Here is a 27,213-nt window from a genome sequence, read left to right on the forward strand (position 1 = left end):
GCAAAACCTAAAGTAACTCTGCAGGGAAACAGTGCCAAGGAAAAAACCTCACTTGTAGCTTTTGCTATAAACAGAGAACATCAAGCACCTCAGAAAAGGCAGAGAACTGAATTGCAGAGCTCCTTCCAGAAATGAGCCCAGGCTGCAATGCTTTTTTACTCTCTGTGTGGGTGTAGGTATAAATAAATGTGACATTAAAGAATGAGTACACTGGCAGAAAAATGAATTAGCTTCTTAGAAATTTCAAAAAAAACCCCATGAATAATAGAAGTGTAACTTCTGGTGTTTGATATTTTTTTCGTTTGTTTATAAAAAAGGCAGGGTTGGTTTGTTTTTTTTTCAACAGAAACATCACCTGTGATTTAAAAATCTCCAGTATGAGTAACTCCAACCCTTCTCACTCTTATTATTGCAGCTACCAGCTCAGCGCTACCCTGCTACCACACCTTGTTTATTTGTAAAGAGCAACTCTCCATTGTAAACATGTACTAAGTCTTTTAAATGCTAAAGCCTGAAGTAATTAGAACTTCACATTGATTCTGTTAAATTATCTAGAAGCAACAACCATCTTCCCCAAACAAACAGCTTCCATTCAGCCCATCAGTTCTGTGTGTAGCTGTAACACACAATGTGTGAGTTGAAGGGTTTGTTACATGCACAAGAATTACAGGGCTCTAGAGAAAGAGGTACCACCTGATGCATGCAGTCAGTGCACCAAGTCAGAGTACCAAGTGACTGCGTAATTACTCCATGTGTTCCTGTAATTTTAATGAACCACTTGAACTGGGTTTAATCTCTGTTTGACCAGGACAATTTATCTACACACATCAGACTGCTCCCCTTCTGCTCTTGTGGTGCCACTACTATTAGGTGCAAATGATGCACTTACATCCACAAACACAAAGCACTTTCTCTCTAAAAAATGTACAGTGCAAACAGGAAATAAATGTTTTGTGGATAATGCACAGACCATCCTCTAAGCCAATGATTTAACAGTGACCTTGTAATGTTGTTATCAAATATTTTATTCCCATTTTCACTGGCTCAGCTCAGATTATCAGTGCTGGAAGAAGCAGATCCCCTGGGCTTTAGGGAGGGAAACATGCACTGCATCCATTGCCAGTTCTTTGGAGTCATCCACTCTTGCAGCTACTTCTGTCCCAGTGGTCTAGAAGCTTCTAAAATTAACTTTCTTCCTGCTGTAATTGTCAAACTCCCCCAAGCAGCCTCTTGGTGTGGATCTGCCATGAGCAGGGAGCCCACACATCCCACAGAACATCCACCAGAGAAATCCCACCTGAGTGCATCAGCTCCGTAGCTGTTCACAATGTGCATCGGATCGGGATAATTCTTCTTCCTTTTGCTCATTTTCTGGCCATCACTAGAAAATAGGAGAATGTAGACATCAATTCCCAGCTTTTAACACTTATTTATATGGATAAAGAAGAAAGGCCCTTCAAATCAAGCTCAATTTTTCTGTCCTGGTATGCTCCTGGTGGCACAATTATATATATATATATATGAGCACATCGTTTCTGTAGGACTGTTGAACCTACAAAAATAACTGAAAAAACCAAAAGCCAACCCAGGAGGCTCCTAAGATACAAATCTAGGCAGGAAATCTGTCCTTCCTACCCAAGCAGAGGAAAGATGCACTTGTTTTGAAGCAATCCCTCCAGCCCACTGATTTATTTTTTTTTTAAATTTCGTTTGAAAATAAAGGGAAATAAATATAATTAACTTTAAATTACATCTAAAACTACATTTATCATCCCTTTTACTTCACCTAACAGGTACAATTTCTTTCCTATTCTTGTCATCCATTTTCTCTCTCCAGGCAGGACTAGCCCTGCTGGAAAGAACCCAGTGCAGCAGATGCTGGGATGTGTGAGCCTCTCACTCTCAGATGCCTCTTATCTCCTGCAGCACAGATATCACCCTGGCAAGTCTTAACAGCTCCCAAGTCCATTTCACATTCCATTTACAATTTGCGGGTCTTATCTGAAAAATTCTTTGACTAAAAACCTGCTCAGGAAGGAGCTGATTGACACCAACCTGGCAAGGACAAGGCCGTTCACAATGACATTCTTGAAAGGAGGCCTCCCAAAAAGAGCAGTGGACAGCACCAGCAAAGTGTAGAACCTGAAACAAGAGACAAAACAAATGTGACTTTATAAATACACCAAGCTGAAGCCTGCATGTCTTCATTACAAAATAAATGCTTCATTATGCTGCTTTCCTCTGGCAAAGATAAATTTAAAGTTGGGGAACATTTATGTGGCAGAGTCAGAAGAGGAGCTTATGGAAAGTAGATCTTCCTATTTGAAGCATATCATGCTGTTTGCTGGGATCTACTAGTCCAGGAAGGCAGAAAAATTCTAATAGGAAGCATTAGGAAGATCATGAGGAAGAAAACTGCAGCATTTTCCCTCTTTAGCAGAAAAAAAGGAATTCTGCCCCTGAACAAGTTTCCTATTTGCTTACTGCAAACCTGTGACCAGTCAGGACTAAACAGAGCATTGATCAGGACCAGCACACTTTTGTGTGTTTGTGTGTTCATTGTGTGTTCTTCAGCTTACCAGACAATGGAATATAGTACAAAAGTATAAAAGCAAGTTACCAAGGGAGAAGCCTCCTTCCAGCCCTGCCAAAGGTTTGACTGGAAGGAGGTTGTGGTTGCCTGCGTAAATCAGCCACCACCACAAAATAAGAGAATGTTTCCCCAATAAAGGGCAGCAGTGGTTCTTCCCCATTCTATTTGATGTGTTTACAATCACTCTGTAAACTTGGACACTCTGGAAATCAGTGCTGGAGCAAGCACAGGCACCTATTGTTCACAGGCTGATATATGATTATATCTGGGAAATTAAGTGGAAGTGCAGGATGATGTGATAATTTCACACTCAGTATCCAGAGCCTTCACCAAAGGAGGGCTGTGTGAGCTGCTGGAACTGCACTGTTGGTAATTACTTTTAAGAAAGTAACTGGAGGGTGGGCCACAGCTTTCCTGGTTCAAAACAGGCATCACACTGACAACTGCTTAGCAACCTTCAAAGAGAAGGTGATTATAAAAAAGCTATAATAAGGCACAGGAGGTTATGTCTCAGAACTATGTATTTGCATGAAGATTTAGGGGAGAAACACTTCATGGGGGAGAAAAAATCCATCTGTATGTTCCAAAGTTGTTTTTTATCAAAAAGCAGCCTATAATTGCAAAAGCATTATGCTGACACTTGAGGGTCCTCTGCAGAGGTTGCTGTGTGCATTTATTAATGACTTCCATGACAACTCTGATGCCTATCTCAGACAGGTCCCTAACTCTCAAAATCACCTCAATCCACACTGCAGGATGAAAAATCTCTTTATTAAACTGCAGTTTAATTTCATTAATTTTAACCAATACTCCTCTACCTGCACACAAACATTTGCATTCAAAATCCCTGTCTTGATTTTAAACTTTCTTAAGAAAACCCCAAACACAAATATCTGACTATTCACTCAGGTGACTGGCACCTCAAGCCTACAGAGATGAAAGTTCATTACAAACACAACAGTTTTTCCTCTGTACTTACTAAAAAGTTCCTCACTGACAAACTCCCAGCACTTTCTGCAAACTGGTCACAAATTCTCCTATTAGAGCACCTGAATTTGCAGGTAAAAAGCATAAAGCAGAACCAGCTAGGAGAGATTTCAATGTTCTTTAGGAATTCCTAATTCCTTGTATGAGGAAAGTTGTACAGGCAGACTGTGGGCACTGAAAAAATGCATCCAAGGATACATCACAAATTTTATGTTCAAGTTGAAAAAACCAAAGAGTCTCAGCATGAGGTGGCTTAGTTGATGACAGCTACAAGACTGTCTCTGAAAACCTGTGATCCACATATTCTGATGGAACTCTTCTGATTCTTCCTCAGGTTGTGCTTTTAGAATTCACCTCATTCACTCTGAATATTTTAAAGCAGTGTCTTTCCGCACCTTATTTTTGAAGTATCTTGTCCACAGACACATTTGTTTCCTGAAAACTTCCTCAATTTCTCTGCTCATTCCCCTTCCATTCACCAAATCTCAGACTGTTCCTAGGTATGTCCCTGCAGATAAATAACTGTCACTCAAGAACAGTGAAAAAGCCATAACAGGGACAGAACTTCACTCCTTTGCTCTACTTTCCAGCAAGGAGAAAACAGGGAGGGAATCTTTTCTCCTTTTATTCTTGAACAGCTGTGGGTAAATTCATGATCCTGTGGTTCATGCCAGACCTTCCAGCTATGAACTCCCTGTGGGCCACCACATTCAGATCACGAGCACAAATCTTGCTGCATTTCTCTATACAGAGGCAGAGCCTTTCCTACCACTCTGCCTGAACTGCCAGCCTTGCAACCCAACTACTGTAAGATTTTGTCCTGTGGCTTTAACAAATGTAATTCAGCTGTACCTCTATCCATGCAGAAAGTCATCAAAAATATAACTTTCCTGGACAATCACCTTTGTCACATTAATTTTCCCCTTGTCTCCCTTGATTTTTTCTCCTCTTCTGTGGAATGAACCAGAAGGCACCAGACCTGCACCTCCTGAGCCCTTCCCCACCTCCCTGTCCTTACTTCACAGCAGCTGCAGTCTCTGACCTGACACAAAACCAATCTCCATTCTCAAGCTTCACACTCTGTACAGGATGTGCCAAATACAAATCCCATCCTGTGTTCCCAGCACTTCAGAACTCACCTGCTCCTTGTTCTCTTAGACCTCACATCATAATTCCTCTTGCCTCTCACAAATCAGAAGTGCTCTACTATAAATCATCCAACACTTGCTGGTAGCAAAGCCCCAGCTCATTGAAAACCTGGGAGAGGTGGGAGCAGTAGGAATTGAGGCAGTGTTTTATTTCCCACCACAAACAGGTGAAACACACCTGGCTCTGGGTAAGACTCCCAGGAACTCTTAAACTCATGCTAAGAACAAACAGCAATCTGCCCCAGACTGAAAAGGCAAAGCCTCCTCTTGCACCCTGACTATGGCACACAAGTCTGAGGGCTCACACCAAAGGTCTTCATCCTGAAGTTCCTCCATTAAAAAAAAAAAAACCCAAAAAAAAAGCCACTGTTTTCTAATTTTTTCCAGATAAAAAGAATAAAGAGGAAAAATTAAGTTTTTCATTCTCCTTTTGCTACCCAACAGTATTTGACTGTATACTGAGGTATTAGACAATCTTTTGCATCACAATTAAGGGGCTGAAAAATGAAGACATTTCCCTACAGTCACGAAATTTAGTTGTATTTGGCATCCTGCCTGCTTTGGTTGCTTTGATTTGTTGTGGGGATAGAGGAATGGGCATGGGGAAGTGCCAACTGTATTCCAGAGGAATTTATTTAGCTCTAATACCTCAAGTTACTGGATGGAAAAGTTCTGCTTGGACACAGTCAAACTCACTAATCCAGAAAACACAAAAATTCATCTTCATCTGTCAATTTTCACAGTCAACCTCAAACTTCAGACATGGACTAAACACTTTGCAATGCTAGAACTTAAGCTGTATGTAGGCATACAAGTATGTATGAGAACATTAACCACAGAAAAGCAGACAAAATTTTTCACTGATGATTGAAAAGGATTTATCTAGAGTGAAAGAAGCAGATGTTGTTTACAGCTAAAAACTTTTACTTTTTTGCAAAATATATAAACTTAACAACATAAGGTTTGATTTAATTTTTTTCTGCACTCACCCAAAACTCAAAAATTCAAGTTTAATCTTGGGGTAAAAATTACCAGGCTATATACATTGGCTTGAAATCCTCAACACACTGACTTCCATTTCAAGTGACTCAACTGCAGCTCTGTCTCCAGCAGATAACTCAAGTTCTCTGATCATTCAGCTGCTGAGATTTTTCCTTACCAGGCCAAAGATGTGCCCTATTACCTAATCATGTCTTCCATAAAAGCTGGGAAGTTTTCTTGCTAATATTGTATTTCTACAACAATTTTTTTGTCATCAAGCTTTAAACTACCTTGTGTTTTAGTTTAAAAAACAAATTATACACTTACCTGTACAGAAACAGTCAAATTATCTGTACAGCATTAAAGATGTGAAAGTACTGAAGTAAATGCATTATAAAATGCTGTTAAATAAATGTATTCATTATTAAAGTAGGTAATAAAGCACTGAAGTCTTACACACAGGGCGACAACCTCATGTCTCAGGTTTAGCTGAGTGTGTATTCAATTACCATCTGTTAGAGATGGGGCAGTTACCCTCTGCTAATTGGACAGTTTTCTTTATCTCTTCCACAACCAATCCTCCCTCCAGGAGATCTCTTCTGTTCACGGGCCAGTGAGTGTCACTGCATGGCTGATCAAATTACATCATCCCACTGGGAGATGCTCTGCCCAGGGGAGGAGCCAAGCATTCCTACCTGGACAGAATTGGAGATTTTGGGACACCACAGCAGCCTTTTCCCACTACACTTCCAGAGGAGCAGCTTTCTTCTCCACTGCATTCCCAGAGGAATGGCAGGGCCATCTATACTAGCACTGGACCTTCAGAGGAAAACTCCACCCTTCTGCAGGATCCCTGCTCCAACAGAACCACGGCTGGCACTCAACACTGGACCTTCAGAGGAAAACTCCTCCCTTCTGCAGGATCCCTGTTCCAACAGAACCACAGCTGGCACTGCAAGGAGGGCTGAGCCACCATGGAATGGGACTGTGCCACCACCCTGACCCACAGGGCGTCACGTCCTGCTCTGACACTGGCAGTGTTTTTTTGTATTACTACATTTTATTTTAATTTTCCTTATAAAGAACTGTTATTTCTATTCCCATATCTTTGCCTGAGAGCCCCTTAATTTAAAAATTATAATAATTCAGAGGAAGGGGGTTCACGTTTTCCATTTCAGGGGAGTCTCCTGCCTTCCTTAACAGCCACCTGTCTTTTCAAACCAAGCCACCTGACACAGCAAGTGGCAGGAAATTACCATCCTCGCGTCTGGTCGATGCCCTCGGCGATGAAGTCGGCGGGGAAGGCGTCCTCGAGCTCCCTCCTGTTCTGGAAGGGGTAGTGCACCTGGGCGTAGGGCATGCTGCCGCTCTCGAACCAGCAGTCGAACACCTCGGGCACGCGGCGCAGCGCACCCTTCCCGCAGCGCGACGGGATGCTCAGATGGTCAATGCTGCATGACAAACACCCCCGGGGGGAGAAACCACCGCTTTACAAATCTGTAAGGCTTATCAAACCTTAACAAAAATACAACAAAAGCACTAAGTAAGGAAAAGCAGGCTTGGGTGCTGCCCTCGTGGCTGCCTACCACACGGCTGGCTCGTCTGCAAGATGGATGCTTCTCCTTTTATACCCTTGGGGGTTGTATCAGCCAACCCTGGCCCCTCCCGAAGTCTGCCAGTCAGCTCTTCTGTGCCATTTATTGCTGGAGATTATTGCTTTCTTGACAATTCAGTGGTCACAGCCCCCCAGCTACAAGCTTTTCTATTCCCAAGTGCCCCATGCAAGGGACACATGCGCATGTCTTCTTTCTACCTGTCCCAGACAACCCAGGCTGTCTGATGGCAGCAATACAGGAGAGGGAAAAGGGAACTATGGGGAGAACAGAGAACGTCTTAAATTACAATAACATAACTATACATAAATAAAGCCTCTCTTAATATTCACCCCTTAATTGCAAGAGCCAATCATCTCACTGTCCATCTACAACACCCAGCGACCCCCAACAAAACCAAGTTAGAAGTTCATGTCATGCTGGTATATTAGGATGACAGCAGTTGTAGCTTTCATTTTAATGACCCTTTAAAAAGGTTCTTCAAAGCATTTCCTTTTATAATCTCTGTAATTTTTTGTATTAACAGTGTTCCATAAGTGTTTTTCAACAGAAAAAAAGAAAATTTATATGTGTTAGTCATAAGTCCTGTTACAAATTTTTTATTCCCTAAATCTGTTTCCCAGGGTTTGGGCAAAAAAAACCCCAAGGTTTGTTTTATGTCTACTTATCTATATCTAATTCCCAGTGGAGAGTCTCTGTGACGCACCTTTCTCGATGTAGATCCGTCACTTTCACTCCAGACAGCTCCTCCAGTTCTGCCATTGATCCAACACAAACCACCTGTAGGAGAAATTCAAGAAATTTAGCCTGTTATTTGTACATAGCAGCTATTTTTTTTTAATATCAGACAGGAGACTTGCAATCTCTCTTGTAGTAGTCGATAGAGCTGAAAAAAACCAATACAAAATTTTTCACAAGGGTCTCCTTCCTCAAATGATGTTAAAGACCACTGCCCTGATTTAATGCAATTCATGTTACAAGAACTGGAGACTTGGAAGCAGCAGCATCTTGGCAGGTCATCAAAAAATGTGGGATTTGATGGGGGGCTTCTCCAAACCAGACACAACCAAAAACCTCTGAAAATTCAATGACTGACTTTTACACAAACAGGAGTTTGAGATCCCAGGTTCCTCCCCTAAAGTAAGCAGCTCATTATCCTTAAGGGTTCCATCCCAGGTAGACTAAACTGTACATGGTAAAGCTTTTTATTTAAAGCGAAGAAAGCATCACAGCTACCAGAGGGATTGCTAAGGAAGACTTTTCTTGGTTTTGTTGCACCAACATGCTATTAATAATGCCAATTTCCACATCAGACTTGCACTGACATCATGAAACCAGGATTCTGAAAAACTGTATGAGAAAGCAGAAAAGCAAGATTTTACTTTTAAAGGTTTTACTTTAGGTTTTACAGAAATGGAGCCGTCCCAGTGCCCTGTGGCCTCTCTCATTTGGCAGGACTCACGAGCCACAAGCTGCAGTACAGGCCTGGATTTTGGACATGCTGTCCCACATGCCATCCTTGCCTTTTAGAATTGTAACAGAAAAACCCCAGGGTCTGACAGATCTGACAGGGAAGGAGTTAAATGTAGCACCATAAAGAAGCTGTAAATAGGCCAGACGTTTTTCACATGAAATAACTTTGGAAGTTGCTCTTAAGGTACAAAAAATCAGAGCACTGCTCAATTCCTTTAGCTAGTCTTAAACATATGCATATGTATACACATGGAAATTGTGACTAACTGAAAGGTTTTGGTGTATTTAATTCCAAAAAATTGTCATGAATTACAGAGAAGGCAGAAACTCAGCCTGATTTGGGTTTTAAGACACGATTTTCTCAGTCTGATTCAAGTGCTGATCTGCATTACTAATCACCATTTGCTATTGTTAAAGTACTTTGGAAATGTGATGTTTTCATTACTTATCTGTCTTTTTTATTCTGTAGGAAATGAGGCAGGACAATGATTCCACTAGCCAGGTACAACAGCCTGCAGAATGCACACAAACTACACAAGGGGATTGATTCCAGGTAAAAATACATCTTCATCAACTAACTATTTTTAACCCAGATCTGTTCTTCATTCATGTAGCCCCATAAGTAAACACACAGGCTCAAGTGAGCAGCAGCAGGTGCTTAGTTCAGCACTGCTGGAGGAAGAAAAGGTATTAATAGAGAAATGGGTAAAAAAATGCCCTTGGATACACCAATTACTTCACTAACCTTTGTATTTGAATATACTTTCACACTAAGCTCTGGGAGAAAAGCTCCTCATTATTTGGTGCTTTCTGAACAAGTATGTCAATACTAAAGCAAAATTTTGAATATTGATGCAGAACTGCAGCCAGAAATCACTCATGGAAGAAATAAACCCAAGTTCACATGAAAAATTCACCAAGCCCCAGAGTAACACAGATCTCCCCCACTGAGCAAGACTGCCTCTGTCCAAGGCAGAAGGAAGGAGCTCCTCTGTCCCAAGGGGAGCTCATTAGAGACTGAAAGGCAAGAGGAGAAAGCAGCAAACAGATGCTAATCAAATTCCATCCTTCATTAGGCCGCACCCCTTGGTTTCTGCACGGAGCACACACAGGCTGGATACTCCCCAATTAAAGCTCCTGCTCTGGATCCATCCCTTAGGAGTCATGGCTGCCCCAACAGCCTGGACCTCTCCTCTACCTACCAGGCATTTGCTCCTCCTCCATGTTATGGCTCACATCAGCTACAAAAGCAGCTCTACCAACATCAGCAGCACCTCAGACTGCAGCAGATGGGCTGTCAGCACCTCCAAGACCTACCGTGATCCCACAGGTCAAGGTTAACCCCTGCCAACAAAATGAATATTACATCCAGGATTATCCATGTCCATAGGAGCACAAATCCATCCAGCAGCAGCCATGGATCTCAGTGTTCCTGTGGCACAGCCCTGCAGTCCCTGCTAGACAAAAATGTTTGTTTTTGTGGGTTTGCCATTTCAGCTCTGCTCTGGACCACAGCTGAGGAGGAAGGAGTGCCCACAGAAAGGAAGAAGCCCGCCCAGTGTGTCAGAGAGATGTCTGGGATCTCCAGAAAGCATCTCATGAATACCGAACAGGAGAAGAAATGATTGCTACAGTCAGCCAGAAGTGGCCCAGAAATGCACCTGGAGAGGTTCCCTCACCCTCAGGAGAGCAGAGCCAGAGCCCTCTCCTTCTGCTGCGCCAGCCTTAGGGCACCCAGCCCAGGGCAGGGTCACCTGGCAAGCCAGGAAATAATCAGGGAACTTCCACAACATCACTGAATAGTAAACTGTAATTTGTATGCAAGTCCTGTCAAATGAGCCCATATCTGCTTTACCAACTTGGGTGTTATATTAAAAAATTTCATTATCTAATCCAAATGAGATGTGCTCCTCCACTGAGGAAATCGTTGGGATTTGAAAGCTTAAAATGATAAACTGTCTGCAAAAATGTGGCAATAAACACAAGCTTCAGAATTTGACTTCCATTATGTGTCTCTACCTGATAATTATGCTAAAACAAAACTAAAATAAAACTGTGCAAAACCAGTTATTGATCTGTAATAAAATTCACTTTAATACCAATTAATTCACCTTACTGTATATTAAATAAGGAACTGTTATTACTTCTCCAGGATTTAATATGCAAAGCATAATTGCATGCAACAAAGTGTTCTTCTGAGAGCAAGACATGAAGAGGCTGCTGTGCAATCCCACACCAGGCTGCAGCAACACTGGAGTCAGGGAATTCTGAGGGAATATCATTACTGAGAAAGCAGATGTCACCTAGGCTTTAAGTTCCATATCAGTTCCAGCCCTATTTGTTTTTCAAGCCATACCTCACACACACAAAATTTTTTAAAAAACCCCTTAACTTGAAATTTAGCTCCGTTCAGAAGTTGTACTCAGCTGTTAAAGCACAGTATTCAGACTCTGGAGCAAAGAGAAATGTGTAACAACTATGGATAGAAATAATAGACCTGCTGGTATTTCCATCATTATTCAGAACACCGAGCCCTGAGGAATATTTGCAGCTCGTTTCAAAGGAAAGGTCAATCTTCCAAGTTAGACATCATTTTGTTATTAAAAACTAACAAATCAACCTAGAAAAGCAAAAAAATCAGTACACACAGGAATACAGATATGGGGAGACTGGATGGAAAATGAAATATTATTAGAAGCAAGGAGTGGAAGTAATGAAACCTTTACACAATCTTTTTCAGCTGTAGAATGAAATACTCAGCCACAACACTGAAAGCCTTTTTATTACCTGAAAGAAATTGTTATATCAAACAAGGGACTTAGCAATGTTGGATGAATGTGAAAAAAAGTGTGTATAAATTGTCAGTCCTCAAACTAAACTTGAACTGTTATATGAGAGACAGAAGCACTTGGTTTGACAGTAATTTACAAACACTCACAGCACAAGTAGAATCCAAATGCTAAGGCATTCTTAGATACTTAAATCCTAATTGCAGGAGTAGCTCCCTCCCTCTCCCAGTATCTCCCTGCCTACCAAGATTCCCAGTGAAGAGAAAATAAAAAATGCTTTATGGTGCACATCTAAGCAATGACAAGTTAAAGATCATAAAATACTTCTCTAGCAGATGTTTTCCTACTCGAGGTCTTTCAGGTCTGAAATGAAGAGTAAAACCTTTTCAAATCAAGAGAGAGAAAAATAAAGGCTTGGGATGCTGCCACCAGTATTTCCCTTCCCTGCACACCCTGACACTGATTACCATTTCTTACTTCTAGCATGAGGGAGGCTTTTTATGTGTCTAATGGAACTAACCCAATGCAAAAATAAAAAAAAAAAAACCAAAAAAAAAAAAACCAAAACAAAACAAAAAAACACACGAAAAACCTAAACCCACTCTACTTTTAGAAATAATTTTAAACCCATCAAAATTGTGTTAAGTGTTCACTCATGCCCTCTGCATTATGCTACCAATGATGCAGGGTACAACTTGACAAAGCTCATTTCTAGCATTACTATCACACATTTTCATCATTCCACTAGATTCATGTTTTTACAGTCTGCTACATTCACATTTGTGGCACTACAAATATGAATTCACTGTTCTGCTGTGGTGGACTTGCTTTTATGCTTTCAGCAACTCATTTGGCTTGAAGTAACCAACCACCAGAATATCAAAAGCAGACTTAAAGGAGTTACAAAAAAAAAAAAAAAAGCTCCTCCTTGCCATTTTCTCACTGCATTTATTATTTCCTTTAGATTTGCCATCACTGCAAATTCTTGTGGGAAAGACAAGATTAATTTTAATGTAAAAACCAAGAGAAATAGCTTGCAGTTCTCAAGCAAAAACAAAGAATACCTGTACAGGCACACAAATGCACCCATAAATATGCACAGATCTATCACCTATTACACAGATACAGATAGGTTATACAGATATGCTGTTAAAACATGTAAACAGGACTGCAGGCTGCAGCAGCCAAAGAGACACCAAAATAAGCAAACAACAAGTACAGGCAGGGTTTTTGCCAGCTGGAAGCTTTCATGTTCCTCCCTCACCTCTTCCAAATCCTCGCTGACCCACAGAGGGATGGGGGTGCCCCAGTAGCGGTTCCGAGAGATGGCCCAGTCTCGAGCGTCCTTCAGCCAGTTCCCAAAGCGCTTCTCCCTCACGAAATCTGGAACCCTGTGCCAAAAAAAACAGCAGTATTCATATATCACTAGGTTCCACTGAAAAGAAAGCTGGTAAGAGATGGTTATATTTCATTTTATCCACCAAAGAAGTTCATTTCAGCACTGATTGACTTGGAGCACGTTCATGTTACAGCTCTGGCTGCCGCAAGGCCTGTGGAGGTGCTGCCAAAAAACACAACACTGCCTTCTTCTGATCTCAGGTAAGCTGCAGAAGTGAAAAACACCAGATTCATTTTACCAAAAAGTAACTCAGGAAAACATGGCAACATACAATAGATTCGTTAGGAATGAAACAATGGCCAAAGTCCTCAGGACAGTCCAACACTGGAGGATTATGGCTAAGGGTGATCACAACACTACTGCTTAAATTACATGCAGAAAAAGATTTTGAGGTTGAATGAAATTCCCATGATCAAAAAGCCTGGAGCAATAGCATCAAAAGGCACCTTGGATTATGTGTGGGTATCCAGGTACAAGCACATTAATCAGGCTGATAGATCACACAAAAAATCCTTTCCAAGCTATTTATCATCTCACTTTGAATTACCTGATTAAGAAACAAAACACACCCCCCAACCACAGAACCCTATCAATGCTTGCTAAAACCTCATTTTGAGCATTAATGGGCATTGAGGGATGTTAAAGACAAATTTTCATTGTATGAAAGTGTCTTGGAGCTCAAAGGTTAACACCAAAACCATCGAGGTTCCTGGTTGTGCTAAGTGGCCTGGTGGCTTGATTAGAATCATTAAAACCTCTTTTTCCCAGGATGTAAACAAACAAATAACTATTTACCCAATGATTATATGCAGATGAAGGAAAGCAATGGGTTTCATAGTCAACAATATGCTCCCCTCATGCCTAAAGGTGCATTTCAAAATACCAAATTCAAATGAATCTCACAGAAAGAGCAACGTTAAGACAGTGTCAGACAGACAGAAGCTGTGAATGAGCAGCTCACAACAATAAAGTAGCTCTGGAACTGAGCTTTTAGCAACCCATGGCAGGTTTTGCTGGGTTTGTTTTTCCAGTCTAACTAGAAAGGCCCTTCCCAAAGTCTGAGCTGGATTAGGAGAGCCATGGTTTCCAAAGGGGGAGCAACCAAGCGACAAAGCACACAGGGTCTCTTCCACCTTTCCTTTCTGAAGCTCTTGGTCCTCTTGTCAAGTATTTCTTTTTAAAGACCATTTTTAATCACAGATAAGTCCCAAGAGTAACAAAGATGAAAGGCTCCTTTAGAGGAAAAATTAGAAGAATGGATTCATATGACACACTGGGGTAGGATTAGGCCCAGTAGCAGATTTACGAAGTAAGTGTGAACAAAAAAAAAAAAGCCATTCTCTTTTAAAAGTTTTATCCATGATGATGCCATGTGGAGATCTAAAGGCTTCTTGATGCCAGTGTTGTCTCAAGTGGATAAAAAGTACCCTTAAAAGCCTCACTAAATATCAGCCTCAGGTTCCACAGCTTCCCTTGCTATTTCTGGAGTTACTTTCAGCTGCAGAGTTGTCTTCTGTAACACTTCTCGAACAAAAATCTAATATAAAAAAATTTTAAACAAACTCAGTGACTCATGTTTCACATGACATCTGTAGCCCTGCTTTGAAATGTAGAACGTATACAGGCTTTCCCAATTTGGTTCAGCGTGGGATCATTACTATTAACTTGCTGTGCTGACCTTAGGAGACCCTCTCTCCAAACACAAGTGGAAACTGTGCAAAGTTCATTAGCATTTGCCCAACGTTCCACTAATGTGGAAAACTTCTCTTTACATCACTCCTAAACTAGTTTCCATTTTTCAGAAGTTGTTAGACACTGATTAGCTGAAATTATTAGTCCCATTTAACATAGCTAGAGGCTGAGACAATCCCCCAATGACATTAAAATGCTAAGAGTTTCAACTCTGCCTCCTCAAAACACGCCTGAAAAATTAATTTTATCCCCAAAGTGGACATTAACCACAAAAATGTATGTGGTGTGATCTCTCTCTCTGAGCTATGAAAGCATATAATTTACCTCTTCTGGTAAAATTGTCTGACCCTGCTGCCAGTTTTCAGTGGAACATAAAACACAAACCACTTCATCTCCTATGAACCACATTTGCAACAATGATCTGTGGCTCTTTAGAGGTACAAGGCAGGAATAACAGTGGCACAGCCATCAAGTCAAATAAAAAGAGCCTGCATCTCACACCCATTCTGAGTCCATCACTCAAAGAAGTGTTACTTAAAGCAGTTGGGTTTTGCCTCTGCAGAGATGCTGCCCATGGGTGCTGCCCAAGGGCAGACACAGCCTCCAGCTGGGATCAAGCTGGAAGAGGGATCTGCAGCAGGAACAGCCATGCCAGGCACAGCCCTTCCAGTCTGGAGCCCATGTATTTTACTTATTCCCAATAGATTTAGCTCCAGATAGCTCAGCTTAACACTTACCTACCTATCACAAGGGAAAAAATAAAATCAGAGGCACCATCTACTTAAATATTTGATTAGGCTGGGAAAAAAAAAAAGTATTCTCAATGATGTTGTTATTAACACCTGATCTTTTATTTAAAGAAGGTCAGTGTTCTTATAGAGTTTTTCAGTTTCCTTTCATCCTACTCTTAGGTATTTTCTTGGTATATTTCTCCTGCTAAATTTTCATAAAGACACCATCCTGCCACAGGCATGTATTAGTCGAGGGAATGTTTTTTACTCTTCCATCTACACAAAGGAGCTGGAAGATAAATGAAAAGCCCTCTCCCATGTGCCAATGCACACAGTTTTCATGTTTAACCCCACACCCATCACAAACCCCCTTCAGGCTGGCAGCACAAACCTCAGGTTCCTGCTGGTGACCACTGGGTTTGGGTGTGACCAGAGGGTGCCAAGTTGTGCCTGTTCAGATCCTCTGAACTGGCACTGGACACCTTCACACCTCAGAGAGGATCAAGCCCCAGCACCCAACAGCTCCATGAGGCTGCAAGTGAAAAATCAAAGCAGCCCCATCTCTCCCCAAGCCATTGTGCTGCAGCTCCTCAAACTGAGCTGCGACAAACAGGGTTTTTTTATTTCCCAACTGGCCTACAATTTGTTTGACCTTCAAATTTCTCTGCAAAATGACACAGATAGGATTTCATGCTTCTTTCTCTGACATTTAGCAGGGTTAAGGAGATTGCTGCCTCAGCAGGTCAGGGAGCTCTTGATTCATGGGTGTGGAACAGTGTGGAGCAATGGCAATTTCTCCTCTTGGCACCCAGGACAGGGCACTAAATAAACTTCAGCATGCAGACACTGCAGCAGTTGGAAAGTTCAGGGAACTGAACTCCACAACACAAAGGAATAAATATTGTTTTGCCAAATCATAAACTAAAAAGATTCTGAGTCAAAGTACATCAGTTCCAACCTGTTTGAATGCTCATGTCTGTCTTACTTTCCCAACATCAAAACTCTATTGTACAAGTTAGAGATAATGAAAATTATTCGTTTGCTGCAAATTTCTGTGTCCATTTTTGACTGTTTGTTCCTATTTTTGAAGCAGATGTGGGGTTTTGCTTAATTCATGCATTGCTAAGTCCTCTGCACAGTCAACTCCCACATCCTTTCTTGGTAGATACTCATTTTCTTCACATCTAAAATAAAAATTCAATTTGACAAGCCAAAAAACCTCATGAAGAGCAAAGCAAAACCCAGTCTTTTAACAACATTTATTAACTTATTACAAAAGGAACCATCTTCTTTGCCTTCTCAGTCTACACATCACTCAGCATCCAAGTCACACAAGCAATGTGGGCATGGATTTGAAAAGAGCAAATATTGACCACCTTCAATCCCAGAGCAGAGAACTGAGTCTGCTGACAGTGAACTACCACAGGCTGAGCCAGTGGGTTCTCAGCACTAATAAACACTCAGGGAACAGCATCAATTAAAAGAAAGAAATTTGCTTTCTGACTCTTGTCTCCAGAGGAAAAATGTACAGGATGGAAATTAAAAAATATTCTAAATTACATAATCCAGAAGGAAACTTATTAAAAGGATGACGACATCTGCTCCTTTTCTGTAGATATATTTTGAAGCATTATTTCTTGTGCTCATAACACAATTGCAAGTACTGAACTGAGCTCCTTATTCCATCTGAGAGCTCAGATCCACTCTGAGCTGGCTCACTGTGCCCCAGTCACAGGATGCAGCAACTGCCTCAAAGCAGCACCATTCCTCTTTTCTGTAAACACAAACAGCACTGCCAAAATAAAACACTGCCCCTGCACAAGCCTCGTGTTTCATCATCAGCTCAACATGAAAAGCTGTTTCAGATATCACATAAAAATAGGCTAATCCTTTCTCACTCTTCATTGTTCTTCTCACCAGCTAATTTTATTCATGATATTCTCTGCAAAACCACAGCACTTTTATGTATTGGGTAAGATTTACTTCATAATTGCTAATTAAAGGAGTTAAGACTGTAAAGTTGATAAACAAAATACTACCTTAAGCAGGGGGAATTAGGGGACCTAATACCAGATTAAGAACTCTAATACAGCTTTGGTTCTGAGAGGATGGTCCCAGATCTGTCTTGTCCTTTGGCAAGCTGGTGACTTTTTAAGTGCCACCTGAAGTCAGGAATCAGTTTTAAGACTGGAAAAGAGAAAGTTACTCTTCCAGAAGATAGCTGAGTTGTATAAGCAACACCAAAGGGGATGAAGTAGTTATTCTATGCCATCTAACTAAATATGTACAGATTTATTTAAATTCCTAGCATACCAACTGGGGGGTTTATTTTAGGTGTAGAATTTGGCTTTCTTTTTAAACATTAACCAATTCTTAGAAGACAAAGGCTTAAATTCCATTATGTTAATTTACTCTAATAACAAGCCTCCTTCAACATGCCCTCAAATTGATTTTTAATGGTTTTTAATTCAAAGAGATAAAATAAGCAACTATTCATGCCCTTTTGACACTTTAATTAGCGCCAATCTATATCATGGACCTAATTAAACATGGGGGGAGGAGAGGGGAAGGGAGGAAAGGTCAGTGTGTGCCAGGCAGAATTTCCACTGCAGCAGCTTTGCTCCTCAGCCTGGGAGAGCTGCTGCAATGGTGCAACCCCACACACCCCAGATGAGCCTGGGCTGCCTGCACCGCTGCATTTTCTGCTTCTGGTGCAGCTTACAGGGGCTAGATAAGCTGTGCTTTCAATCATTTTGATCTCCCAATGTTTCTCTTGCCTCTTTTCTCCTGGTTCCCATGGCAACCCCCACGTTGTGGTGTGACTGCAATGCTGCTGCAGACGCAGCCCCGGCAGCGTCACCGCCGCTCCTGGACGCAGCCCTGACCTCCAACGCTGGCACACACCCCACCAACAACCCTGCTGCATCTCCCTCCCACCTCCCAGGCACCCTGCTAATTGCTGCTCAAACTCCTTATCTTATCAACAACCCCGCAGCCCGAAGCCAGGGAGAAGGGAAGCTTCCACTTTCCTTCTCTCTGCAGTTTCCTTGGGAATATTCTAACACTTATTGGCACAAAGTACTTTTGTAGGGCATCAGCACTCAGAATCCATTTCAATCCACATATATCAATACATTTGCATTCCTGTGACAGTGGCAGACATTCAACACACTGCTGGTGTCACAGATTTATCAGATGCCCAAGAAAACCGTGCTGGAGTTGCTTAGTGAACTGGCATTTGGGGGTTTTATTTCATATGCTTTTCCTTGAAGGAAAAAACAAGCTTTTGGTGAGCCTTCAGTGGGACTGGAGAGGTACCTCTGCATTCACGGCATCATCAGCAGCAACCTCTCTGCACAAGAGGCTCAGAGAGGGAACAGCAAAATTAAGGCACAGCAGAACACAAACCATCAAAATCCAGTGAACAAGCCTCCAAATGACTTTTAATCCTCAGCCACGTCTGATAACAGACAGTAATAAAACCTTCTCTAAATTAGACAAACACAAGGCTAACCCTGCAGCAATTTTTTCCACCTCTTGCTGTAGGCAATGGCACTAATCTGGATTTTTCCTCGGGAAATGTTGCCATCTAGTGACTCCATGTTGCTGTACACATCACAATTGCTACTAGAGGGAGGATCTCATTTGTAGTCACAATTCCCCAGTAAGAAAAGTGTGACTGATGACTCAAAAAGAAGAGTTACAACTGCATGGTGATACTAAAAACAAAAAATTAAAAAAATCTACACGCACCATACCTTTAAAACTGTTCAGATGAAATGCATTAATATTAACAAACTAAGAAAGAAAATGTCCTGAGACTTCCTCTAAAACAAAAATAAGCAGCAAAAGAAGGAAAAAGGACTCACTGATTTTCTTCCATTGCTCTACAATCCTGTCATTATTTAAAATTCTGTTGCCCTGCTACAGACTCAGATTCCTCATCTGAGCAAAAATGACAAGTTCAGTACAATAAACATTTGCTTTATACTGTGGATGGGCTCCTTAGCCCACACTGCACAGCCTCGGGGTTTCTGGCACAAACAGGCTTCATTCCTGATCACATCTCACCTTTCCACAGGTGGGAGACAGTTTTGTGGTCAAAGATTAAAATGACCAGGATCAAAAGCTTCTCCTAAGCTTGATGTGCTCGATGGACACATAAGAAGACACCTGGGCTCACCCAGGAGTGAGTGCAGGGAGTGAGTGCAAAACTCTCACTTCAACTTCACTCACAGAAATCTGCTGTGGGTGGCACTTCCAGCAAGAACTAACAGCTTAAGTGATGGAAGTCAGGAAAACAATACCTTCAACCATACATCAAGCTCTTTATTACAGCACCCGAGTTCTTCAGTGGTGAGAAGATGCCAGAACAAAAGGTTTGGCTTCTTTAAAAATGACACGTTCAGTACGATAAACATTTGCTTTCTATTGTGGATGGGCTCCTTAGCCCACACTGCAAAGCCTTGGGGTTTCTGGCACAAACAGGCTTCATTCCTGATCACATCTCACCTTTCCACAGGTGGGAGACAGTTTTGTGGTCAAAGATTAAAATGACCAGGATCAAAAGCTTCTCCAAAGCTTGATGTGTTCGATGGACACATAAGAAGACACCTGGGCTCACCCAGGAGTGAGTGCAGGGAGCGAGTGCAAAACTCTCACTTCAACTTCACTCACAGAAATCTGCTCTGGGTGGCACTTCCAGCAAGAACTAACAGCTTAAGTGATGGAAGTCAGGAAAACAATACCTTCAACCATACATCAAGCTCTTTATTACAGCACCCGAGTTCTTCAGTGGTGAGAAGATGCCAGAACAAAAGGTTTGGCTTCTTTAAAGTCCCTGTCTCCCATCACTGCTTTCCTTCCACTGATGCTCATTTTTCCACTCCTCCAAGTGCTGCACATCTTATGCAAACAATGTCAGAACTGCACAATGTCTTTAACATTAAAAACTTGGCAACAGTTACAGGTCAATGTTTCAGGAGTTACTGAAGGAGAACTTTAAGTGAGAGAGGTTTAAAAGAGAGAAAAAAAAAGAGTTCAAAGCTGTTATTTAAATACAAACTACAGAGTCTTTTCTATCAGTCTGCAATAATGGAAATAAAACATCCACTGCCAGAAGGATGAGCTACAACAGTTTGGAATTCTCATTAGAAGTTGCACGGATTTATTGCTTACAGTAACTTATAAATTTTCAATTTACACCAACTTTGAACACTGATGACAGGAATTAGTCCTATATTGTAATTATAATCGAAGGTGGCCTGGTTTAGTCTGTGGGTACATAAAAAATGCCCTTTCAACAAACCATTTGAGAAAATGATGGTGACAACAATTAAGGCTGAAATCCAGACAGCACCTTGGTGCTGCATCCAACTCTCCTTATCAAGAGAATAGAGAGCCAAGATCTGACAAAATCTGGATTTTACAGCAGCCAAATTTGCCTCTCTTCATCTCAAATACAGCAGTAGTGGGTGCCTGAATGCCAAACAGAAGATAACCTTTTTTAATTTAAATTTTCTTTAAATAAGATCTCAGTTACACAGCAAAGAACATTCAGTAAGGGAAACTTCAATTAAAGGCTGAGCACAGCCCCCTAAATACTGTTCCAATTGTGCATTTTCATCAACATCCAACACAACCTAATTCCCAGTCTGACTGAAATAAGGATGCAACAGAGCAGAGAGTGTTTCTTGGCTTCTGGTTTTACAAAAATGCTGACACATTATTCATGCAACCATTATTGGAAGTGATAGTTAAATTCATTTTGAAAAATGAAAATAGAGTTACTGGTTTTAATAAATTTTGAATGACTGTGGCCTTATAAGTTGGGTAATTCACTAAAAAACTAATTAGAAATGCAATCAGGTTGCAAAGTTTGTCCAAGTATGTTTAATCTATTTCATCAGAAAGGATATCTTTCAAGAGGGCAGCTATTCTTAAGGGACAATACACCTATCAGTCATTTACAGGAATAAAAAAAGCAATGCAGTCAAACCCATTTTGTAAAGGTTAATATACTCTGAAAAGCATTTATCCCAAATTTTCTCATTTTCAGGACATGCTGAAGCCCCAGAGAGTCCAAAAATAAATTTTTTAAAAAGCTACATATTATTGCTGTGACACTTTCAGAGATCAAGTCTCTTCAAAAGCAGAAAAAGTAGGTTTTGGGAAGGAAGGAGTTCCCAAAATTTAAATAAATGAATGCTGCAGAAGGCCAGCAGTTTCAATGCCCAAGCGAAACTGGCATCAATGGAGAACACATGAAGAAAACCTCAAAAACACTCCCTTATTTTTTATAAAAGCTGGATTTTAAAAGCCAACTTCAAGATTACCCAGTATTCAAATTACTATGAAATCACATACTGGAAATACATATTATTTATTAATAATTCTGTGATCATACATCTCACAAACATTTCCCAAAATCCCTAAGACCACATGGTTTTAAGAGGAGTCCTGAGGAATCAGTTTCATGTTCAGTTATGGAATTGTGTTCAGACTCAGGAACTGCCTAAGGGACAAATGGTTCCTGTAATTCCAAGCCTTTTGAAAATTGCCAAATGATGTCATTGCCTGCTCTTCTCACTCAACTTTTGCAACAGCAGCTCCAACATTTGCTTCCACTTGTATCCCTACTACTCAGCACTTCCAAAAAGCACCACTGAAACCCCAAATATGTGCACGAGGCAGGGCTCAAACTGATCAGTAATTCTTATTAATTAGTGTCTCTTGGATGAATGGAGGTCACTCAGCAGCTCCTTCCTGAAGCTCTGCTTCTGGAAAAGCAAAACCCATCCATTCAAGCACTTCTTAACAGGATCATTATATTTTTTCTTCTGTTCATGTGAAAATTAGATATGCAGGTCTACTGTCATCCCAACAGTGAAAGCATCTTGAGGAAGCTAATTAAAGCTAAGAACAAACACTTTCACCCCCTCTCCAGCTTATTTTTGCCCCAAAGGAGGATCACAGTATGTTCTGCTGTGGAAAACAGAAAACAGCACTTGCTAATCTCTAAACTCTCCTGACACAGGCAGACTGGGCATGTGCTGCTTGGCAAAGCCAGGCTGCAGCATTGCTGGGCAGGCTCCATTCTGGATCACTGACTTTTCCCCAGATCCCAGGATTTACACTGCCTGCACCACGTCAGCAGTTATGCAAAAGCTGCTCATAGAGAATTTAATTGCCAGCTACTGTCCAAGAAAAAAAGGCAGCACAAGCTGTAATTGCTGACTGAAGGTTGAGTCACCTTCTTTACAAGAGGCAAATGAGGTGGGAGAGGGGTGGAATCCCAGCTCTCCCTGCAGCCCTCATAAGGAAAGACTAAATAAGGTTGTAATCTCCAAGTTTTCCTCACGCACTGGGAGGTCTCAGCTTCCCAGGCACAAGTGATGGATGACAGGAAAAGAAATAAAAATGCAGCTTATGAAAGTGCAGAAGATAAAGTCTTTTTGTTACTAACACACCACAAACCCAGCTGTGACTCCCTAAAAGGCCACCTGCAGCAACCATTCCCTTGTACTGCACTTAATAATGCATTTGTTATCTAAAGCTCATCTACTGTTTTCTACACACATCTCACAAGTATTTTTCACACTCCCTATATACATGTCAAGATTTCATTTTTGCCACTAATAGAATTTTTTTCTTTAAATCTGTGTAACAGTTTACCTACAACAATTAGGGCAGCTGGGTTGAGCTTTTTGTCACTTTTTGGGGGGAGAGTGGGCGTGGATTTTTTTTTTCAAATGCACCTATGATGAAGTAGTCAACCTTATCTGTAATAACTAGATGAAAAAACCCACAACTTGTCTAAAAATTAGTTTAATTTGGAACAATGTATACACAGAACTAAGCTGCCTCTATTACTGTCTCAGGTGGAACCTTTCAGGAAGCACATCCTTGCTCCTGCAGGATGATTCTCCTCTGCAGTTTCTCTCATGTTGAATTGTTTAGGTTTGCATACCATGATTGGAGGACACTTTTAATGACCCTGTAGTGTATTTCCCTGTAAATTACTAGGAAATATTCAACCTTGATAGAACTGAGATAAAACACTGTTTAGAACCGGTCCCAGTAGCACTGTCTGAACAAGAGGGGAAATATGAAGCAGTGAGCATAGGAACAGGGGAATAGCTTTGGAGAGCTCCAGCACACACCCCCCTACCCTCCAACTCCAAGGAAAGGAATAAATCAGATTTCTGCAGGACACATTACCAGTAGCACTGGGCATTATTCTCCAGCAGCTTCTCCACCATGTGCTCCACCCTGACAAACCAGCTGGGCACAGCCTTGTAGATCAGCGGAGTATCTGACCTGCGCAGGGAAGGGAATAAAACAAACAAAAACACTTCTAAATGCTACATTATTTACAAAGTGCTCTTTAATATTTATTTTTGCACATGACAGTCTCCTTTTCACAGACTGAGTTCACTGCTGCTGAAATATTATCACAGTTAAAGGTTGGGGTTTGTTTGGTTTGTTAAATTACATAAACTGTTACACTTATGTGAGCTACTGTTTTGAAATCCAGTCCTGAAAAAAAAACTTTACGGCCTTCAAACCCAGTAATTCAAGGAATTTGTATAGCAAGAGCAATCATGAGATTGTGCAAACGATACTTGAATTTGAAATTTGTGCTCCTACATAGTACAACATTATGAACTTCAGTAACTATTAAAATGAGTCATATTTCAGTCTTCCACATGAGCTCATTCTGCATCACTTTTTATGTGTTCATGAGCCTGAAAAGCCAGGGAACATTATGCTGTGCATTTACTACTTGCATTTAAAATAATAATCACAAATCATAAAGAAGTAACAGCACCTAGGGTTAACCAGAAGGAAATTCCATTCCAGGAGGAGAGGGAAAGCAAGAAATAAGCATATAAAAGAAGTTTTAAATATATCTTAACATATTCCATACTTCAATAAGCAATACAAGAACATCCTTATGGGAGGAGAGTAGTTTCACAACTTGGGATTGCTTAGAAATGGAGACACAATTGGCCAGAGCACAGATAGAGCAATTTCCTTCATTACTCGGGAAAATCAGTATCTCCAAGTATCTGACTGCAGTGCCCAACCCCAACCTAAATCTCTGATTTATCAGTTCCATAATAACTGCTTAAGATCTTGAATAATTGTTCAGGCAACACATCCTTCAAACGGATCCTTGGATCCAACAGTGGGCACAGGTCTCTAGCAGGAGCTCAGACATTTCTAATCCTTCACATCCATCCCATTATTCCATGATGAGGAGGAAGAAGAGCCCTAGGGGATAGGATCTGTCTGTGGGTACAGAGAAGCAAACACCACTGAGATAAGCTCATTCTCCTCTAGCATCAATCCACCCCACAAAACGTTTCTGAAAAATATTACTTTTGTTTAAGTCACCTTGGTTCAGAGCTTGGCAATACACAAAAATTCACCTGCAAAGACTCTGAGAGACTCCTGTTATCTCCCATGTGCAGTCCACACTACAAACAGCCAAAGCTTAATTCATTTTACTTATATCCACAGCAACAACACATTTGAAATCCACCAACTACTGCAGATTATGATGTAAATTAAAATTGCTACTGTGCCAGCATTTGCTGAAGGTGCACCTGCCTGACCCACAAAAGAAAGAAAACCCACAGCAAAGGTTGTTCAGACCTTAAAAGCTGAACTCACAGTGCACAAAGCCCAATAAGAAAAAGTACATTGTTTCTTTTAACACTACGTTTCAAAAGACTTTTCATTTTAACTATAACCTGTATGTTTCCATGTGCTTAAGTGTTAAAGTACCTATAACCTTAAAGGAAATGGTGAAAGCTCAAAGTAATAATAATGTAGTTGTGTCCTAGCTATTAAATGCAAACCTACTGATGGTTTGCTACACAAATTTAAGTCCTAACAACTAAAAAATGGGAACAGTTGAGTTCACTGCTCACACAGCAGCAAGATCCCAGTAAAAAAGAAAGCATTCCCCAAGCTACAAGGTGTTCTGATTTCACCAAGTATCTTGTTTCAGAGGTGCTGAAAAGTGATAAATTGCCATCACAAGATCTTGAGGAACTGGAAACAAGGAGAATAAAAAAATTGATATTAAAAATTGATATTAAAAAAATTCTCACATGGTCATAGCGTTTTGGGAAAGGAAGGTTGGGACAATGGTGGCAGCCCAGCTCTGTGAGGAGAGCAGCAGGTGGGGCTGGCTGGTGCAGGAACAGAGTGGCTTCAGACAGGGAGATCCATGACAAAGGCCCAGCAGGGGAACCATTCCCCAGGCTTTCCACCCAACACCAAGGTTATAACACCTGATAACCACTCCAAGCACCCACAGGGCTCTGTTCCTCCTACATGAAGGTAACAGTAAAGGGGAGAGGGCAAAGTTTCCCTGAATATTTTCTTTCTGGCTGTACTACCAAGCAGTGCCTCAGCAGGAGACTGGAGAGAACAAAACAATAAAATCTGCCCAAGCAGTGACACCTCCCACGTTTCTGCTCCTCACAACTGGTGAGAAGGTGGAGGAATCCAGATTCAACTGGATTTTACTGTAGAATTAAATGAGAAATACTCATTGGTGGGTTTTGTTTTCCATCAACACAAGGAGAAAACCACCCAGACAGACCTTAAGTCAAAGTCTGATGCTCACAAAGTTCCTGCCTAACCATTCCTCTCTATCCCAGCTGAACTAAGTTTTGTTCTCCTTACAGACAGATCATTTAGAAACGAGAAGAATCAAATCACATTAATTGTGATCCTATTCCGTTTTCTTGTAATTTAGCAATGAAATTATCAATAATTGAGCCTGTGCTAGAAAGATGCTTCTTGGCTTTGCCTTCTCTGGCTTGGAAAAGTCAAAGCTCCACATCTGCCACCTTCCCAACACTGTTCCTAAAGGAATGGCAGGCAGGAGGCTGTGAGGGACACCCCAGCTATGTCCAACAGCTGCTGGACTGCTGCCCAGACCCAGACAAAGACTCCCAAGATCTCACACGTGCAGAGAGCAGTTTTGACCAAGTCCTACATTTCCAGCAATAAAAACAAATTTAACTGAAAACTGTTGTGTCCTTACCTAGCTGTTGTGTTTTTCATATTTTGAAGTTTAGTTGACAGAAAGTTACTACACAGAGAAGGACCCTGATTTAATGTTACGTAAAAAAAGAAGTCAAATTTCTCAACATCCCAAGGATTCAACAACTAAGGTGGAGGAATCCAGATTCAACTGGATTTTACTGTAGAATTAAATGAGAAATACTCATTGGTGGGTTTTGTTTTCCATCAACACAAGGAGAAAACCACCCAGACAGACCTTAAGTCAAAGTCTGATGCTGACAAAGTTCCTCCCTAACCATTCCTCTCTATCCCAGCTGAACTAAGTTTTGTTCTCCTTACAGACAGATCATTTAGAAACACATGAGAAGAATCAAATCACATTAATTGTGATCCTATTCCGTTTTCTTGTAATTTAGCAATGAAATTATCAATAATTGAGCCTGTGCTAGAAAGATGCTTCTTGGCTTTGCCTTCTCTGGCTTGGAAAAGTCAAAGCTCCACATCTGCCATCTTCCCAACACTGTTTCTAAAGGAATGGCAGGCAGGAGCTGTGAGGGACACCCCAGCTGTCATGTCCAACAGCTGCTGGACTGCTGCCCAGACCCAGACAAAGACTCCCAAGATCTCACACGTGCAGAGAGCAGTTTTGACCAAGTCCTACATTTCCAGCAATAAAAACAAATTTAACTGAAAACTGTTGTGTCCTTACCTAGCTGTTGTGTTTTTCATATTTTGAAGTTTAGTTGACAGAAAGTTACTAC

At 41.1% G+C, this 27,213-nt stretch overlaps 1 protein-coding gene across 3 annotated transcripts in view; it reads right to left on the bottom strand.

Moving 5' to 3' along the window:
* The window catches only part of IARS1 (isoleucyl-tRNA synthetase 1), a 94,866-nt gene that overhangs the window by 34,038 nt on the left and 33,615 nt on the right, over positions 1–27,213 (bottom strand). For all 3 annotated transcript variants that reach the window (XM_039700990.1, XM_039700988.1, XM_039700989.1), the window contains 6 exons: positions 23,627–23,725; positions 12,849–12,975; positions 8,029–8,102; positions 6,966–7,160; positions 2,056–2,142; positions 1,298–1,381 (listed from right to left, as the gene is read on the bottom strand). In XM_039700990.1, coding sequence (XP_039556924.1) covers positions 1,298–1,381; positions 2,056–2,142; positions 6,966–7,160; positions 8,029–8,102; positions 12,849–12,975; positions 23,627–23,725 — 666 coding nt within the window. The remainder of the gene's footprint in view (positions 1–1,297; positions 1,382–2,055; positions 2,143–6,965; positions 7,161–8,028; positions 8,103–12,848; positions 12,976–23,626; positions 23,726–27,213) is intronic.

The sequence above is a fragment of the Passer montanus genome, unplaced genomic scaffold, assembly GCF_014805655.1.
Source record: "Passer montanus isolate IOZ18808 unplaced genomic scaffold, ASM1480565v1 scaffold147, whole genome shotgun sequence".
NCBI lineage: Eukaryota > Metazoa > Chordata > Aves > Passeriformes > Passeridae > Passer > Passer montanus.